General features: G+C 35.1%; 2 protein-coding genes across 3 annotated transcripts; both read left to right on the forward strand.

The window, feature by feature from the left end:
* The first annotated feature begins 897 nt into the window (after nt 1-897).
* On the forward strand, nt 898-1,635 carry LOC144557636 (18.1 kDa class I heat shock protein-like). The gene has a single exon (XM_078306236.1). It carries the CDS (start codon nt 996-998, stop codon nt 1,449-1,451), a length of 456 nt encoding a protein of 151 aa, XP_078162362.1. The 5' UTR covers nt 898-995; the 3' UTR covers nt 1,452-1,635.
* Nucleotides 1,636-11,633: 9,998 nt separating this feature from the next.
* LOC144557454 (RNA-binding KH domain-containing protein RCF3-like) lies at nt 11,634-17,587 on the forward strand. 2 transcript variants are annotated; one of them, XR_013512668.1, is made up of 8 exons: nt 11,634-11,975; nt 12,065-12,404; nt 12,768-13,217; nt 13,477-13,719; nt 13,997-14,818; nt 15,054-16,131; nt 16,821-16,876; nt 16,993-17,056. XR_013512668.1 is itself a non-coding variant. In XM_078306026.1 (8 exons), the coding sequence occupies exons 1-8, from the start codon at nt 11,701-11,703 to the stop codon at nt 17,349-17,351; spliced, it is 2,424 nt and encodes an 807-aa protein (XP_078162152.1). In that variant the 5' UTR covers nt 11,637-11,700; the 3' UTR covers nt 17,352-17,587. The 2 variants fall into 2 exon arrangements, 1 of the variants encoding a protein (XP_078162152.1); XM_078306026.1 differs by lacking the exon at nt 15,054-16,131 and adding an exon at nt 17,214-17,587 and having other exon boundaries at nt 11,637-11,975; nt 16,993-17,092.
* The last annotated feature ends 1,236 nt before the right edge of the window (nt 17,588-18,823 follow it).

An 18,823-nucleotide genomic window follows, 5' to 3' on the forward strand; every position in this document is an offset into this window, starting at 1 on the left:
TGGATGTAATATGCTAATTCCGTTAAAATTTTGGAAGGAATTGGTATATTCCGTTAATTTTTTAGACGGAATAGGAATATTCCGTTAAAAATTTGGATGGAAAACGTTGAGTGACTTGATTGGGACAAATAACAAAGTTGAGTGACTCAAAATGGACAAATCAAAGTTGAGTGACCAATTCGTGACAAATAATAAAGTTTAGTGACCTCCAGCGAAATTTACCCTAGTTTCTATTTTTCCTCACTTCTCTCCGTCCCCGACAGGTCACAGGTGTCGTTCCTGAGTTATCTACACTGTTATGAATAGCAGCCGTTTTTTTTTTAATGCTTAATTAGGACTCTCAGAAGTTGTATAAGGTAGCTATATGGATTTATCTACAATGTGTTCTCAAAATTGTTATCTTTGTTAAAAGGGTGGCTTCAGCATCCGAACGACAGAGGGTAATTGTAAAGTTTTATCAATTTAGCTGAAAAATTGAGAAAAGAGAACTAATTAAGATCTCCTAATTTGACTTCATCTATACAACACTTCTTGTTGTGCTGTCTTGCCTGGACTCCAATAAAAACACTGGGTTTAGAAATATATCATTTAAGGCTTGATTTTGTGTGGCTACAATTTTAAGGCCCTAATAAAACTACAAATTTTTTAGTGAATTAAAGGGCCTATTGGGCTCAGAATCACTTTATTCGAACTTTGAAAATTCAAAAAGAATAATAAAATTAAATTGAAAAAGAAAGAGACCTTTTGAGCAGCTTCCAGACTCTAGAGTAATTAGTTTGGGGAGACAGCGTCGGGACTCGGGAGTTCTCTAGCAGTTCCCACACTATTCTGGAACACTCCGGAGCCATGATTAACCCAAGCCATCATTTTCGTATAAATATGTACCAAATAAAAAAGCATCACCATCTATTCATAACAAAGCAAAGCGAAGCAAATCACACGAACTTCCAATCCAATCCAATCCAAGCCTACTTGGAGACTCTTCTTATACTAAAATGTCGATCATCAGGAGCAACATTTTCGATCCCTTCTCTCTCGACGTTTGGGATCCGTTCCAGGGTTTCCCTTTCAACAGCAACCGCTCTCTCACCTCTTTTGATAACGAGACCTCTGCCTTTGCCAATGCTCGCATTGACTGGAAGGAGACTCCGGAAGCGCATATTATCAAGGCCGACATTCCAGGAGTCAAGAAAGAGGAGGTGAAGGTGGAAGTGGAAGAAGGTAATGTGCTCAAAATAAGCGGAGAGCGTAATAAGGAGAAGGAAGAAAAGAAAGACACGTGGCACCGTGCGGAGCGCAGCAGCGGTAAGTTCATGAGAACGTTCAGGTTGCCGGAGAATGCAAAGGTTGATCAGGTCAAGGCGGCCATGGAGAACGGCGTGCTCACTGTGACTGTGCCAAAGGAGGAGGTGAAGAAGCCTGAGGTCAAAACCATCGAAATCTCTGGTTAATTTTTTCGATCGATCGATGATATGAGATGTGATCTGTGGTTCATCCGGTTGTTTCCGTTGTTGATCTCTACTGGCTAGTATGTTTTGTCTTTGAGATTCGTGCAAGTTTGATGATTACTTGTTTCTCTTGCTGGGGTGTACTATGATTATGAATATTATGTCATCTCTTTTTAGATAAGTAAAATTTGTTTTCTCTAATTTTCAGATTTACTTTTTTTTAATATGGATTGACAAAGTAGTCATAAAGCTATTATTTTTGTAATAAAAAAATGACACACATGAAATTTAATTCAAAATAACAATTGTCAAGCGATTCCTCTTCTTAATTGTTATAATTTAGTCATCATGAATTTCACATATTTGTAATCCTACTATAATTAATTATTTTGAAAATTTAAAAATATCGACTATTATTAATTATTTTACATCTTTACGAGGAAATTTAGTGGCATTTATTAATTATTTTATATCATGGCAAATTCCAATTAAATGACTAAATAAAAAAAAATAGATTGAATTATTGCACACCCCCAAAATTATCTCAATCTATCACTGATGACAATGCATAAAGAGCAGTTTCTCTAGAGCAATCAAAGACAACCTACAACATAGTCTCTACAAATAAAAATGTCGATCATCCCGAGCAAGATTTTACGATCCGTTTGAAATCAGGTTCAGATCAATTTCTGGTTGTCAAGATAATTGATTTTAGGGACCAGTTAATTTTTGGTTCTGCTGTTTTGATAAAAAATCTGGGATCTACTGTCATTGAAAAAGAAGCTATTTTATTATATAGAGAACTTAGTGTGCCGATTTTTTTTTTTTATCATCTCTGAAATTATGAGAATTTTCATATTTTACCAGGTTCACAAATTATGAAAATTTTGATATTTAATTAAATGGTAGCATGTTACCTTGATTGGGCTTAATTCGATGAACATGTAATTTTCTGGCTCAAGTGCATGTTTTAGCTCATACCAGAAACATTGCTTAAGTGCTTAATTAGCTCACAGACCCACAATTTTTATTTTTTTTTCTTCGAACCAGCATTCCAATCAACATTATGCACTAAAAATAATCTGTTAATTTTGAAAATAAAAACCAGTTTAATAATGTAGGTAACCGTTATTTTTTGTATTTGGACCAAGCTTTCTTTCTATATATTGATGAAAATTGTATATGCTGTTAATTGACTGTTGAAAATTTTGCACCGACCTCTGCCAAGTTATTTTCTTTTTAGTCTTAACTTGAATAAAATTAAGACAACCTTTCTCAATTTATGCTTAATGTATTTTCTTAATTTTTAATTAAGATTGGCTTGATTCAAAATCTCTTCTTCAATTATAAAACTTGCTTCCTTTGTAAAAGTTGTACGCAGTAAAATGATCAATTGAATTAAAAACTTGATCCAGTTAAACCAGGATTTATTTAAAAAAGTTTTCATTGTTATTTTTTATATAATAAAATGTTTAATTCTTTTTGTAAGTTAAAAAAAAGTTTTCATTGTGCTTTTTAATTTGTTAATAGTAGCGGACGGAATATTAAAAAAAAAAAACTAGTCACTATAAAACTAATTAAAGAAGAAATATGAACTCTTCAGTAAGAAAAAAAATTATTACTATGGTCCATTTATAGGTTAAGATCTTGTTTCTAAAATCAATGTATATCTCACAGAATATTTTTAAATCATATAAGATATTACTTTTCTTGTCTAACAAAGAAAGAAATATAATCACATATAAACAAAGAAAAACAACCATCTGCCAAAATTAATGGTTGTTTAATGTAGAAGAAAAACAACCATCTGTCAAAATTAATGGTTGTTTAATGTAGAAGACAATTGAATGACAGTTTCATATAATCTTCTATGTATGCATTTTTTATGAGGGTTCCAATGCCTCCATTTTTTGTACCTCTATCATGCCTCCATTTTTAAAAACTTTAATAACTCAAAATTTAAATCTTAAAATTCAAAATAAAACCGTTGAATATGAACTACATTATTTTATCTATGCATATGTAAAAAATTATGGCATTTCAACTTTGTTTTGGTTGTCATCTTGAGCTTGTAAAAATTTATACTAATGTGCATAATTTCTAGACGTTGATTTTTCAACTTATTGATTCATATAAAAACAAAATCAAAATGTGATAATTTTTTATGGACACATAGAGAAAATAACATAGATCACATCTAACGGTTTTATTTTAACGTTTAAGTTTTAAACTTTGAGTTATTTAAGTTTTTAAAAATGGAGACATGATGGATGCACAAAAAATGGAGGCATTTGAACTCTCCTCTTTTTTTATATTAAAAAATAATGTAAACTGATGTTCTCTTTTGCCCAATAGATTGTGACGTTTTTTTATAGGCCGAATATAATTGAAGCATAATACACGTACAAAAACCAGTGTAATAGAGCGAAATTAAGAGCGAAACCAAGGCGATTTTTGGGCCTAGCCCATTTGGAGGGTTACGAAATTGTCATAGCAGGCTCAGATACGCTCGTCGCATTTGAGTCAGCGATGCAACGGTTTACTGCTTTCGTGTAGCATCTCACGAAAGGGGATCACTATATCCTCCCTCACGCATCCTGGGTATGCTCAGGCGGATCTTATCCAAAAAAAGTATAACTTCCTTCTCCAGTCCAGTGTCATTCCACTATAGAACAGGAGTGGTTTGTCTGCTGCTTGCCCATTCTCTCACAGCCGTCTCCAGTAGCGCCTCAACTGAATCGTCTCGCGGAAGTACTGACGCAGAGTTGCCACCAACCATTACCCACGTTGAACCCTGCGCCTGTTCTCTCTGACAATGGGGTCAGTCTCGTGAGTCTCATCGTGGATGAGATTTTATCTATTTTTTTTTTAATAATATCATCTTCCTCAACTCGTACCTCATGCATGAGATTTTATCTAATATATTTTGTATAATTTAGTTCGACACAAATATTACCGATAGTCCAATATTGAAGACTATCGTATAATCAACTTCTCAATTTAACTATTATTAATAATTTATTATTTAAAATGTTATTACTTTGTTTTATGGTATTTTTATTATTTAATAATTTAATATAGAAATGTAAAAAACGACTCGTTTTGATTAAATATGTCATCGTACAATACTGAACTGTCATAGCACAATACAGCATGTTTATCATGATTCACGTGTCACGCACTGTGCTCATTCATATGTTATAATTATTCTATACAAATTAACATAACACAATACAACACATGAATCAGTTTCATCACGGTATGAAATAGTACGCACGGCATGTAGAATTTCATGTATACGCCTTAAAATCATTAAAATTGCATATTTCTTAAAAATTCATAATATTATATTTACTTTTCTAAATTTCAAAAACTCTCAAATTTACCCATTTTAATGAATATTCTACTAAAACGTGTTAAATTTATGAAATACTCATTTTATCATTTATTAACAAAAGAAAAAAATATATAAAATGTTTTAAAAAATATGTAATTTCTCTACTTGTGACATTAAGTATATATCTAGATTGTTACTATGTAAAAAATAAGACATAATTTTTAAAACAATAGCATATTGTCCTTGATTTTAATCGTTTCACCTTCTTTCTCTTAGACAAAATTGGTTGAATTTAAACGAACAGGCGCCTCAAAAAAAGTCTATGATTAAATTCCTTTCGATATTTTCCAATAAATAGAGGAGATAAACCGTCCTTAATTAAAATCCACTGTCTTATTCTTTATCATTTTCAAAGAGTAACAATATTCATTGTTAGCTCCATAACTCGCTTTATTGTATATTTCTTATTATTTTCATAACTCGCTTTATTATTTCTTATTTTCAAAGCGAGATAAACCGTCCTTAATTAAAATCCACTGTCTTTAACTCGCTTTATTGTATATTTCTTATTTTTGGTTTCTGACCTTGCTCAAGTAACAAATTTTTAACATAAACGGTATATATCGAATCCGGTTGTTTTCTCCAATAAAAAAACTGCCAATAAAGTTGGCTTTACTTTCCTTCACTAAAAACATTTCATTTTTTTTCAGACACCTTTGGTTTGGATAATGCAAGATAAATTAAGAACCATCACATAATTTTTTTGGGTCCCACCCATCAGCGTCACTTTCTATTTATGGAACTTTTAGGGGTAAGCACGCTAAATTTCTTTGCTTAATTGTTAACAGCAACGAGTCAAAAGTCAAAACCTACTCTCAAAATTTTTTCCTTAATTTGAACAGTGTTCAAATTTAATTCACAAAAATTAGAGAGCAGCTAAGGCATCTTGTTAATTATTAAAAAAAAAAAAAATGGGAGTACCGAGTAACAAGTTGAGAACGAATGAGAAAGCTATTTAATTTACGGAACTTGTGGGGTAAGCAAGCAAAATTTGCATTGCTCAATAGTTAAACACACAACAACAATGACTCTCAAGTCTCAAGTCTCAATAGTCAATCCAACCGTTGACAATTTTATCCTTAAATAAATATAATCTAGCATTCACTAAGTACCTACTTAGGCACTGTGATGTCATTAACTTGCTTCATTTTTTTATTAGAGATTAGCCAAGGAATGGTGTTAAAGAGATTCTCTTCTTCATTGCTTCTTTTGGTTTTCTCTTGTTTGATTTTATCTGATTTTGTTAAAGAGATTGAATGAATGAAGGCTGATGTGGTGTTGCGAGGCTATGCTGGATGGAATTCAAGGCAAGCGCTTCAGGTTCTTTCCACTGTCTTTCCCAAGGTAAAAAAAAAAAATGTGCTTCTAGGATTTAATTGATTCTTTTTATGTATAATTTTTCATGCATTGCTTTATTTTTGTTTTAGTGCTTCAATCTAAGTCTTATGGTATGTGGTTTTCTACTAAAATCAGGATTCACCGGTACAGCCTTCTCTAGTGATAGTTTATTTTGGTGGAAATGATTCATGTAGACAGCATCCCTACGGCCAGAGTCCACGTGTGCCTCTGTTAGAATACAAGGAGAACATGCGACAAATCGGGATTTACATCAGGGTACTTCTCATTTGGTCTATCTATTCTCAATTTTCATTCACTTGTTATCAAATTTTTAAATATCTTGTTTTTACATCTCAGGCATGGAAGGAAGAGGAAGAGTTTTATAAGCACATTTTTTTCTTGTTTCTCAAAATAGAATTTAAATTTTTTGTTATTGTCATTTTGATGACTTCTTTTAATGTATTAACTTTCTACCTAATCATGTCATTCCTTCTTAACCCCACTTTCTAGCAACTTTTGAAATACTATTTGTTATAAATTGTGATGAAATTGAAAGAAAGATTCCATTGATTAATGTTCATGATTTTACAATACATCTCTAAATTCTATTTATAATGCATACAAGACTAAGGAGCAGTTACTGTTTTTTCTTTCCGTATCTGGTAACCTTGCTTTTTTTTTCATTTTTGCTGATGCAGAAGAATAGGGTGAATTGGTAAAAGTTGCATTTAATAAGCTTTGATTTGGATTCTCCTAGTTCTAAGAAGTTTCGTACTATTTAAAGTTTGAGTGAGGCTGATCGTACTATGAATTAATATTTTTATTTTTAAAGTTATAATGGTCAACCTAACTCGGTCAATATGATCTCTATATGAAAATGTACTTGTTGATTAAATTTTATATTTTTTAAAATTTGTTTTACTATTTTTAAAAAATAGGTAAAAAATTATTGTTTTTGCATTATCTAGAATTTTAAGATCAGGTGATTTCTATCTAAAAATAGCTAAAAAAAAATCTAAAACTATAAAATTTAGTCTGCAAGTACTTTATATGATTTTCATATAAAGAATGTTACTACTGTCAATATGTGTGTTTACCATTATCCAAGATGTTTACCATAATTATTATGAGGAGGGATCGGATGACACCCTTTTTTGGTGACATCGAATAACATCGTGCATTTTCAAAGTTTTCAAACCGTTTAACATAATGGATATGTTAAAATGTACTTGCAGATCAAATTTTACATTTTTTGGAATTTTTTTACTATTTATTAAGTATTTAACAAAATCGCTATATTCAGATCGTTGAAATTTTGTACCCATCTTAATAAATAGTAAAAAAATTCAGAAAAATATAAAATTTGATCTGCAAGCACATTTTAACATATCCATCAAGTTCAACGGTTTGGATTGACTGTTTGGACTTTGAAAATACACGGTGTCATCCGATGTCACCAAAAAAGAGTGTCATCCGATCCGTCCTCAATTATTATACACACAAGGTCAGAGATGTCAATACTCAAGATAATGAGTCACTAAACAAAATTGTCTCGCTTTCGATATACTTTGCACATAATTCTTTCAAGATACAAAGACTGCAGAATTCTTTTAAGATATACATTGCAAAACTAGTTCGCTTAAATATTTTTTGTGCAAGCGCCAGTACTTTTATCAGATGTAGGAATTCTCAAATTGGCGAATAACGGGGGTGTTTTTGATTAAAAAAGGAATACCATAGAATTGGTAGCCTGGACTAATCTGTACTATGAATTCATAATTTTATTTTTTAAATTTATATAATCGATTCAAAGTTTCAAACCGTTAAATATGTTCTCATGAAAATGTACACAGACATTTTTTTTTTAAATATAAAAGAAGTTCCTCCACTTCTCCAAGTATATATTTGTATTAGTATATGTGAGCTAGAATTAACATATTAATCATGTTATGTACTTTTTCTATGCTACCCTATCTAAACTGAGGTCTAGTTTGCAAATATTCTAAGCAATCTGAAAAGAAAAAAAAATAGTACAACGAAGGGTAATACCGTGAATGTGAAGTGAACCGTGAACCAGCAGTCCATATGGCCCTTTGTGTGTTGATCTATGAATTGTCTGTACACGGATCTTACATGAAGAATATGCCGAGTCGAAATTACAACACATTTACATCCGCATTATATAGAACTACACAAAACTTGAAACGAATATAAAATAAGCACTACACCATTTATTACCGTGACTAATCTAAATGAATCAACATCCTTTTAGGTAATTCAAATTTTGAGGTTACATCTGAACCGGCCGATCAAATTTCAGATCAATCCGATTCAAGATAGAATATATGGCCCCTTCAACATTTGTGTCAAAACAAATTGGATGGTCCGATCTAAACTTAAAATTTGATTTACCTTAGGTAATATTAATTCAATCTAAATAGGATTTGATTTTAGAGTGAGTCTATGTGTTCGCACAGAATATATGCTACAAAGTTTCAGTATAGCAAGCTATACTTTTTAAACCTTTGTTATACTCTGTCAAATTAGATAGCAAGTGCACTATCCTATCGATGAGTATGCTCAGGTATCGATCCACAGGGACGGAAGAAAATGACCGGACTCGTCTTAAAATTACTTGAGATTCTAGAAGTGAGAGAAATTGGTTTGATTTGGTTCTAACAATTCTAATGATTTATGACAAGTTTAAAAGACAATAAAAGAAAATTAAAGTTGTTTTTAATTGATAGAAAGGCGTTTCCAGGGTTCAGACTTCATTTTTGTTCAGCCCCGAGGCATACGACCCGTACGGATTCCCGTATGGCCCGTAGGGGACCCCGAGTTAATGCTGCAGCTACTGTTTTCTGTGTTGATACTAATGTTTAGGGTTTCTATCGACCAGATCTAGATACCTAACCTCAACTTTCGCATTTTTGCCTAGTACCCGATTACCGGACTCAAATACTTCCCTCTTAGATGCGTTAAACCTCAACTTTCGCATTTTGGTCTAATTTATCTAAGTTACTTGTTGGTTTACTAAAAGTATCCAAGGACTTTCGCCTCAAGGAAAGTTTCACCTTTCGGGTACTCCTTGGTTTCACCCTACTTCATATACTTTATTCGGTTGGATTAAATATCATAGAGTTGGCTCCTAACACTTAGATGTGCGCATTCATCTAACGGGATGACTAATCAATTCAAGCAAGCACAAATAAAGCAATCAAAATACTACTCAACAAGGTAAAAACAAAGCATTCAACACAAAATCCAAGTAACATGCAAACAAAACCAAACTAGAAACTACATCTTAACCCTAGAAACAAAGTAAATTAGCTACTCATGTTCACAAGATAACACAAATAACAAGAGATGAAAGAGTTCATGACAAAACAGTGGAAAATCCGAAGATCCATTGCAAACTCGCGTTTTTTCACTTCTCTTCCTCTTCTCCTCCTCTTGTCTTTTGCTCCAAGAAAGAATGATTGAGTTCCAATCCAGAATCCCCTTTTTTTTGGTGTGGAATATCTCATTTAATGTCCCAGATCACGTCCCCAGAGGCTTCTTTTTCGGCCTCCTTAAATTATGCTCATTTCAGATTCCAGCTGGATTTTCCGAATTAGCGTCATACGGGCTGTAGGGGACCCCGTACGGGCCGTCAAAAGGAAAATCCAGCTTATGTGCAGTTGGGCAGATCCTGTACGGGCCGTACAAAATGTCATACGGGCCGTATGAAAAGTAGTCAGATCCAGTTTTTCGCCATTTTTCCTGCAAAATACCAAACAAAGCATAGCAGTACCACATTTCATCGAAATATAAGTAAAAAGTCCACATTTATAGGCTTTAAAGCACAGGTTTCAGTGTAAATCAGGGCCGTAATTTAGATATAATATGGAGATATCACTATGGTACTATGCATATTACGATTTGTTACCGTGCTACGGCTCTATATTAGAGTTTTCAAATCCTAATGGTCGATCCGAACCGTTCATCTTGTTCTCCATATTAATATGTGTTTGGAGACCAAATTTTACATTTTTTGAAAATTTTTTACTATTTTTTTAGATTTATTGAAAATCACTGTTTTTGGATGGTCCAGAATTTTCAGATCAAGTGATTTTCTAAATATCTAAAAAAATAGCAAACCATTTTCAAAAAATGTAAAATTTGGTCTCCAAACACATATTAATATGGAGAACAAAATGAACGGTTCAGATCGACCGTTAGGATTTGAAAACTCGAATATAAAGCCGTAGCACAGTAATAACCCGTGATATGCATATTACCATAGACTCACTCTTGATTTTATATAACATAGTTTTCACCGAAGTTCTTAGGACAGTTTTATTCTTCTGTCATCAAGTGAAAACCTAATCAAAGAGGAATATGTCACTGGAAATAACCACAGTAAAGGTTTATAGTCATTCATTAGAAATTTAAATAAAAAAAGGGAAAAGTTGAGCAATTTTAACATCACCTGTCCTTATTGATTATCTTTTAATATCCTCTAGTTAAGAACATTTGAGGTTAAATATTTTCCAATTTGTGATTTCATTTGCTTGATTTATTTATTTGACCAAATATAATTTAGATGCTAACATTCTATATACATATATCCACCGTGTTAACATCTATATGTGTGTTTCCACTAATGAACAAATTTAATTGTTTATGAATGAGCTCCTTACGTATGAATATCATGTCTATTATTATATTGTTTCGGATATATCTTTGAATCGCTTAATAATGAAAAATATTATAAAATAAACTAATAATATTTTAAATAATAATTAAATTATAACAATTAAATTGAGAAGTTGATTATACAATAAACATTCAATATTGGTAATATTTTTTCGAAACAAATAAGTTATGGACTAAAAAGAACATTACTTATCGGTAGCAAACGTTTGCTATAATGAAAATAAATATTTTAACATATATATATTTCTAGGTTCATATTCATATATTTGCTTGAAATATATCATTCTATTTAACCCGGGCACAAAAAATTGAGGTATGATAGGACCTTAATTTATGAGAAAATGCCTTTGTAGGATCAGAGTAATGTCCGTATTAAAAAATATCATACGAAATAGATAAAATCTCATTTATGAATGTCGGTAGGAATTAGGATGCTCATATATTTCATGTTTCATATCCGGTTAGAACCGAGTTTTACCTTACAAGTTACAACTAATATGTATTTTTTAATATATTTAAAGAATAAAAATATAAATATAAGGATCACTAAAATGTTTTAGAAAATAAAATAGAATAATACAATTAGTAAACTCAATTTTTGAGTTTAAATCCAGACCGTCCTGATCAGAAACAGGCTCAATCCGGTACAGCGCCCCTAGCTAAGGCTCAATCGACGGTCCGGATCTGAACTCAAAATTTTAGTCACCCATAGTTCTCTCAAGAGAAAACCTAATCTCGAAAAGCCCTAGCTAAGGGTTCTTCTTCCTCTCGACTCTCGATCCACTGCACGTTGGGCTTATTGCTCGGTGGTCAGGAGACATGTCAGGAGGTAAAGCTAAGTACAAGGGTGGGCCACCGAGGAAGCGGTGGAACTCTAGTTTCGACAGCAGCCCCAATTTCAGTTCAGCAAAGAGAAAAAAGCCAAATGAAGAGGAAGGTGACGAAGCGCCTATTGAAACCCTCTTCAGGATCCTATGTCCAATAAGAAAAATTGGTAGCGTTTTGGGTCGTGGGGGTGACATCATAAAGTCTCTCCGAGCTGAGACTAATGCAAAGATCCTGGTGGCTGATGCTGTGCCTGGGTCTGATGACAGGTACTTTGGTTGATTTCTCAAAATTGATGTCTGTTTTGTCATTTTTGCTTCTTTAATAATCATGCGTTTCTGCCCCTTTCCCTCAACAGGGTCATAGTTGTCTACAGCCATGTGAGCGACCGGTCTGAGGATGCCGAACAAGACCAAAACCCTGGGGTAAATGGGGACGGTTTGAAACCCCTCTGCCCGGCCCAAGACGCCCTATTGAAAGTGAACGACAGAATTGCGGCGGATGAAATATTGCATGGTGGTGGTGAAGAGCTGGAGGTAGCGGCCCGCATTCTGATACCACGCAACCAGGCAGGTTGTGTGATTGGCAAGGGAGGCACGATTATTCAACAGCTGAGAGCAGAGACTGGAGCTGGGATCCGTGTTCTGCCCCCCGATACTCTCCCTCCATGCGCTATGCGCTCTGATGAGCTGGTCCAGGTAAATTATGGTTTCTGGGAAATTCGGTTTGTACCTAGCATGCCTCAAATCGGAGTAAATGTCAGATTTAGCCTAACAAACAATAAAATATCTTCTGTAGTACTTCCTGTGTCTCTTATTGTAGAGGAAAATTGATTTTAGGTAATTTTGAGTTTGCATTGCTGAAGTTGTTTGTTTAAAAGATATGTTTGATGCTCGATGGCGCACGTTTGATATTGCGTTTTCCAATAAAAAAATAAAAGAAAAGAAAATAGTTTTTCCATAAGGGTGACTATTTATTTTTGTTATTTTAATTAATGAAAAAATCAACACTTTTAAAGTCACACATTATCAACTTATGTCCCTAATTTTGTTTTTGTTCAGATTTCTGGGATCCCTTCTCTGGTTAAAAAGGCTCTGTATCAGATCTCAACCTATCTGCATGTAAACCCACGCAAGGAGAACCTGCCCCTTAAAGAAATTATACATGCGAGTACATACGGAGGTTTCCATTCGCCACCGCCACCTTTCGAGAATCCAATGTGGGGCCCGCCTCGTGGTCCACCTGGACCTCCACCACCAGCGTGGGGATATGACCCCTACAGGAGTGACACATCTGGTTATGGGTATAATTCAGGGGGTTATAGCAAAGGTCGCTCTGACAAGTACGAGGAGTTTCTTTTAAGATTGTTGTGCCCTACTTGGAGGATCGGAGGGATAATTGGGAAACGTGGGAGCCACGTACGCCAGCTGGAGGAGGATACTGGCGCTCATCTTCAAGTTGAGGAAACCAGGGAGGCTGATGAGCGGGTCCTAGCAATTTCAGCAAATGAGGTAGTTTCTTCAATCCATTTACTGAAGTTAATTTTGTAGGTGGAAGCTTTTACTGATAAGGTTTTTTTTTAGTGATCTGCCTATATTTAACCACAAGTGATCACAGAATATAAATGTGTTTGTGTGTGTGTTAGGTTTAGTCCTTGTTCTAAGTGGTTTCTTGATTATTAATTAGTACCTCAAAGAGTGCATGAAACTGCTTAGTTTTGGTAAGGTGCAGCTTTTTTAATGAATACTCCTGCTTCATTGTCTGTTTCAGACCCTCGCAGAGCCTGTATCTCAGGTGATCAAGGCTCTGGTTCAGCTTCAAAGCCACACAACCCCTTCCGACGAGGGACCGGTTGTAACAAAGCTCATTGTTCCCTCTCAAAGGGTTGGTTGCATAATCGGAGAGGGAGGCACAGTAATTAGTGAAATGCGAAGACGTACTGGTGCTGGTATTAGGGTTTACACCAAAGAGATGAGGCCGAACTTCCTTTCCCCAGAAGACGAGCTTGTAGAGGTGAAGAATCTGTTTTATTGTTATTTTTTTCAGATTCTGTAATAATACAAATATATCGACAGAGTATTTCATATATATCTTTTAAGGGATATCCCGTATTTATAGCAGCATAGGTAATGCCCAGGTGGATGTAATAATACAAATAAAGCTGATTCTTTTTTATGTTTCTGGCCCCCAAATCCTATGTGCATATATTCATAATTTAACTGCAATTTCTTTGCTATATCCTTCACTGATACTATTACAACTTATTACAAGTGTTACTGCATCTTTCCAGATTAATGGGAACCCACATGCTGCAAGAGAGGCACTAATAGAAGTTTGCACCCGACTGAGAACAAGAACACTCCGCAGCGGAGACACAGTGCCAGCTGCTGCGTCGTCCTATGAGTACCCTCCGGCAGAGGGTGCTGCCTATCCACCACCCCCTGCTGGTCCCGGATACCCTCCACCGGGTCCTGGTTATCCACCTACAAACCAAGGATATCCTCCTCCAAATCCTGGGTACCCTCCACCTAGCGGCGCCTATCCACCGCCAGCTGGCAGTTACCCCCCTCCAGATGCTGGTGGTTACCCACCTCAGTCTGGTGGATACCCACCACCAAGCAGTGGTTACCCTCCTGCCCCTGCCAGTGGATACCCCCCTTCAGATGGTGGATATGGTGGGTACCCTCCTGCCCCTGCCAGTGTATATGCCCCTCCTGCTGAAGGTGGATACCCTGCCAGTTACCCTCCACCTGCTGCTAGTGGATATCCTCCTGCTACTGGTGGCTACTCCCAGCCTCCTGCTGCTGGGGGTTACTCTCAACTGCCTCCTGGATCTGAATATCCACCTGCTGGTAGCGGCTATCCACCCCCAACAGCTGGATATCCTCCAAGTGCAAGTGGATATGCTCCACCAGCGGCTGATGGAGGATACCCACAGGTTGCCCATGGTTACCATCCTCCAAGCGATGGTGGCTACCCACCAGCAGATAGCGGATACCTGCCTCCAGCAAGTCAAGGGCCTGGTAAAAGTCCTGTTGCTGGTAGTACTGTACCTCCCCCAAGCAGCTACCATGGGTATCTGCAACCAGCTGCCGGTTATGACAGCACTCAGGTATTATCTGGATTTGGTTGATATTTTTTTGTGAAAACTAGTCTTTGTTTGGGTCTTTGTTTGGATGTTTTACTTTTTGGCACTTGCTATTCATGAGTGGTTCTTGTGGTATTAATATGCCAGTTAGATGTGTTTTAGCTGTTCTATATTGATACCTATCCTTGCTGGGTCCCAGACCATTAAAGATTTTCATGGTTGGATCTTGGATGGACTCTTTTTTTAAGTTTTTCTGCAGGAATTATTCAACTTGGTGGGATTACCGTCAATATTTTTATCTTTTCCTATCGCGCTATAAAATGTTACTGACCCAACTGAGCACAACCCATTGGTCGAGCTAGACATGACAATTTGAAGGTTTTAAAAACCCATGGCCTAAAACTATTAGACTCTGCTAGGAGTTCGGTTTGACTGAGAGACACCATTCCTGTTTTAGGTTGTTGACCATGCTGATTATTCGTAATTGGTTACTATTCTAGGCCATTTTGTAATGTTTGATCAAATGTCTGGGTAAATTAACTTTCTAGGAGCATTACGTGCTTCAATATGTTGTCAAAACTTCTTGGTTTTTTTTTTGGTAATTTCTGCTCTGGCATTTGATTCTCGGAGTATATATGACCTATATTTATTTTTATCTATCTAGTTTTTTTTTTTAATATTAACTTAGTTTTATATCCGTAATAATTTACATATGATAATGTTTGATATATTTCTGTGCCATTATTGATTACCTCTGGTTCCAAGTGGGTAGAAAACAGGGTAGACCAAATCAAGGACCTCTTGTGATCATACAAAAGTGTTAATTGGGATTGACCATACCTTTTAAGGTAAATTGGATTACCTTTAGAAGGTTTGACCTTTTTCTTTTTTATAACCTATTGGTAATGGAAATGCCGATCTGGTTAAGTGTAATTGCTCCTATATACCACCAACCTTTGTCCAGGCCAACACTCGTTGTCCTGCCTTCCTCTCTCTCTCTCTCTCTCTCTCTCTCTCTCTACACACAGAGTAGGTAGAACAATTTTTTTTGTTGGCGGTTCATCTCAACCACTACTGGCGTCATCACCTATCACAGCAAGAACAAATCCTTCCGGCAAGAGTTTCGACTAGAATGAATGAATCCTTCGGGCGAGTTCCCAACTAGAATGAATGCAGGTTATTAACATTCCTTTCTTCTTAGAAGTTGTCACCAAACCTAGCTTGGTACCTGACAACTGAAGGTTGACCTGGCCATGCCAGCCCAGAAGCTGATCCACTTGTAAGGCGTGTTGTCCTGCAACCACCGGTAGAAATATTTTGGTACCAGAATTTTTCAGGTAATAGCCACTACAAATGGATGACAAAAACCCTACCTGATCTGACCCAAACCCAAACCCAAACCCAAACCCAAAGCCAATTTGAATTTTCGGGTAGTGACCCTGAAACCCAAAACCTTAATCCAACGACGACTGAAACTCGAGACAGCCGGGTCCAAACCCAGATGACCCGAGGCCCAAAATCATGCCAACCTTAATCCTATGTAAGCCCGAGGCAACTCAAACTCTGACGACCTGGGACAACTGAAACTTGAGACAGCCTAGTCCAAACTGAAATGACCTGAGACCCAAAATGACCTAAAATGACCCCTTCTATTCCTGATTGCCATCTTTAGGATTAGGTTTTCTAAGATATCAATTTATTGTGTTGTGTAATTTGTGTTCCATGATTTTGTAGGCAAGGTCCGTGTTATCAACCACTTTGGTATGAGGTTCTATACACTGCTTGTACCTTATACCTGTGGTTTTGTTTGACTGAGTTTTTGTAAGGTCTTGATAGAAGTAACAGCTTGTTACTGGGAGCAACTGTTTGTTACCCTTTCCTTTTAAGTTTATTCTCAATCACATGAAATATTACCTTTGATGAAGATTGTGTTATTAATTATATTAATTATTATAGAGTTGTGTATTGCAGATAATAGAGTTAATTTATTGGTTAACTTAATTCTATGTTATCTTTTGCCTTGTAGGTTGCCGGCCATGCACCTGAGTCTCAGGGTTATTCTGCTCAGCCGCCCCCCACAGGGTATGCTCTAATTAGTACTTTAAGACGTAATTAATGTTGTTTATCAGCTGAAATAGCACATGACACGTGAGAATAACAAAACATTACCTTGCTTATGAAATATCTTCACTTAGCAGGTACCACAATGCAAATGGTTCTTTTGAGATTAGAATTCCGACTACTTCTGTTGAATCTGTTATTGGAGCTGATGGCACTAATATATCTGAAATTCAGAAGGTACCATTCTGACTTGTGCTATATTGATACCCGTATTGGCATTGTTTCAAGAAACTAAATTAGCTTTATTGTAATGCCCCGTCTTATTTTTTAATCCTTTGTATTTGTTATAAATTTTTAGATTTCTGGGGCAAAGGTCAATGTGCATGATCCCCCACCTGGTGTGTCAGAGTGCGTGGTGGAGATTCAAGGATCGTCAGAGCAAATCCAAGCTGCACAGGGTCTTATCCATGCATACATGGCACAGCAGAATTTATGAAGCCCCTGGCCGATACCAGGCTCCTTCCACTTGGAGTTAAAACACTCTTTGTGATGTTTATAGTTGTAGGCTTCAATTAAACCGTGGTTTTTGTTATTTCTCAGGATTTAATTATGTTCAAGCCTAATTTTTCTGTGTTTAGTTTTTGCTATGTTGCATGTATTCTGGGGCATGTACTTGCATGCAACAATTATTAATAAATGGCTTAAATGAAAATTCTGTGTGAAATTCAAGCTTGAATTATTTGATAACAATGATTTCGCTTTTGATTATGTTAATATGCATTGTTGTGGTTCTGTATAGTTTAGAAACTGGAACAAAATATGAAATTAAGTCGTTCTAAAAACGTCTGCAGTGTTTCAATTGATTATTGCCTGTCCTTTTTTTTAATAGAAAATTATTCATAGATTATGTGAAATGTTGGCTCTATTTTGCATAAGAACCCAGCAACCGAAAACATAAGAAACATACAAGTGTAGTGACTGTAAATTAGAAATTAAGCAAATGAAAAATAGTTGTAAAAATAACAATGACAAAAGTAGTTGTTCTCATTAAAAATTTTAATACAAAACTTTCGAAATAGATTTTAGTCTGAAATTATGCTGAGCATTTTCTCTATATTTCCTTGAATGATTTTCTAGTATGATTAGAAAAGATTATATATCTGAATTATTTTGAGCATTTCATTTACATTTCCATGAAATAGATAATATTGAAAATAGAGGTGCTACTTTTACCCGATTACCCGGATCCGACCCGGATCCGATTAATTTGGATAGGGTATGGTTTAAAAAATATAACCGATTAAATTATGGGTATGGGTACAAAATTAATAATTTAATATCCGACCCGGATCCGAACCGGAACCGATACTGTAATGGGTAGGATATGGGTATCATTTAATTATCCGACCCATAACCGGAACCGACCCGATACCCGTATAAATACCCGATAAAATATATATTAATAACTCTGCATCAAGTTTTTGTGTTAGATAATATATTTCAGCTGAGCTATAATTTGATAAAACTTAACCAAATTTATACTACTGTTTTACACTACCCTTTAATTACATCCTTAACCAGCCCTTTAATTACGTCTTTTAATTTTTGTTCTATATTATACACATGTGACACATGACACATGACACATGATTGTCAAATTTATTCTTCCATAACCAGCTTATTTTATACCTTTTTTCTTCTATTACATTCATTTCATAGATTTTTTTTAATTATAGAAAAGGAAATCATCATCTCTAATATTTTACTTTCTAAAAATTATCTCTCCTCTATCCTCCTGAATTCAAAAGCTATTAACAAAAAATTAAATTCAATATTTTTTGTTACACCATGAGTACTCCAAACAACCAACAACCAACTAATAATTTAGAGTTATTATTTTTATTTTGCTATGTAGCATGATATATTTTATTATTTATAAACATGATTAATAGTATAATTTTTATTTTG

Source organism: Carex rostrata, chromosome 7, assembly GCF_964058835.1.
Source record: "Carex rostrata chromosome 7, lpCarRost1.2, whole genome shotgun sequence".
NCBI classification, from domain to species: Eukaryota; Viridiplantae; Streptophyta; class Magnoliopsida; order Poales; family Cyperaceae; genus Carex; species Carex rostrata.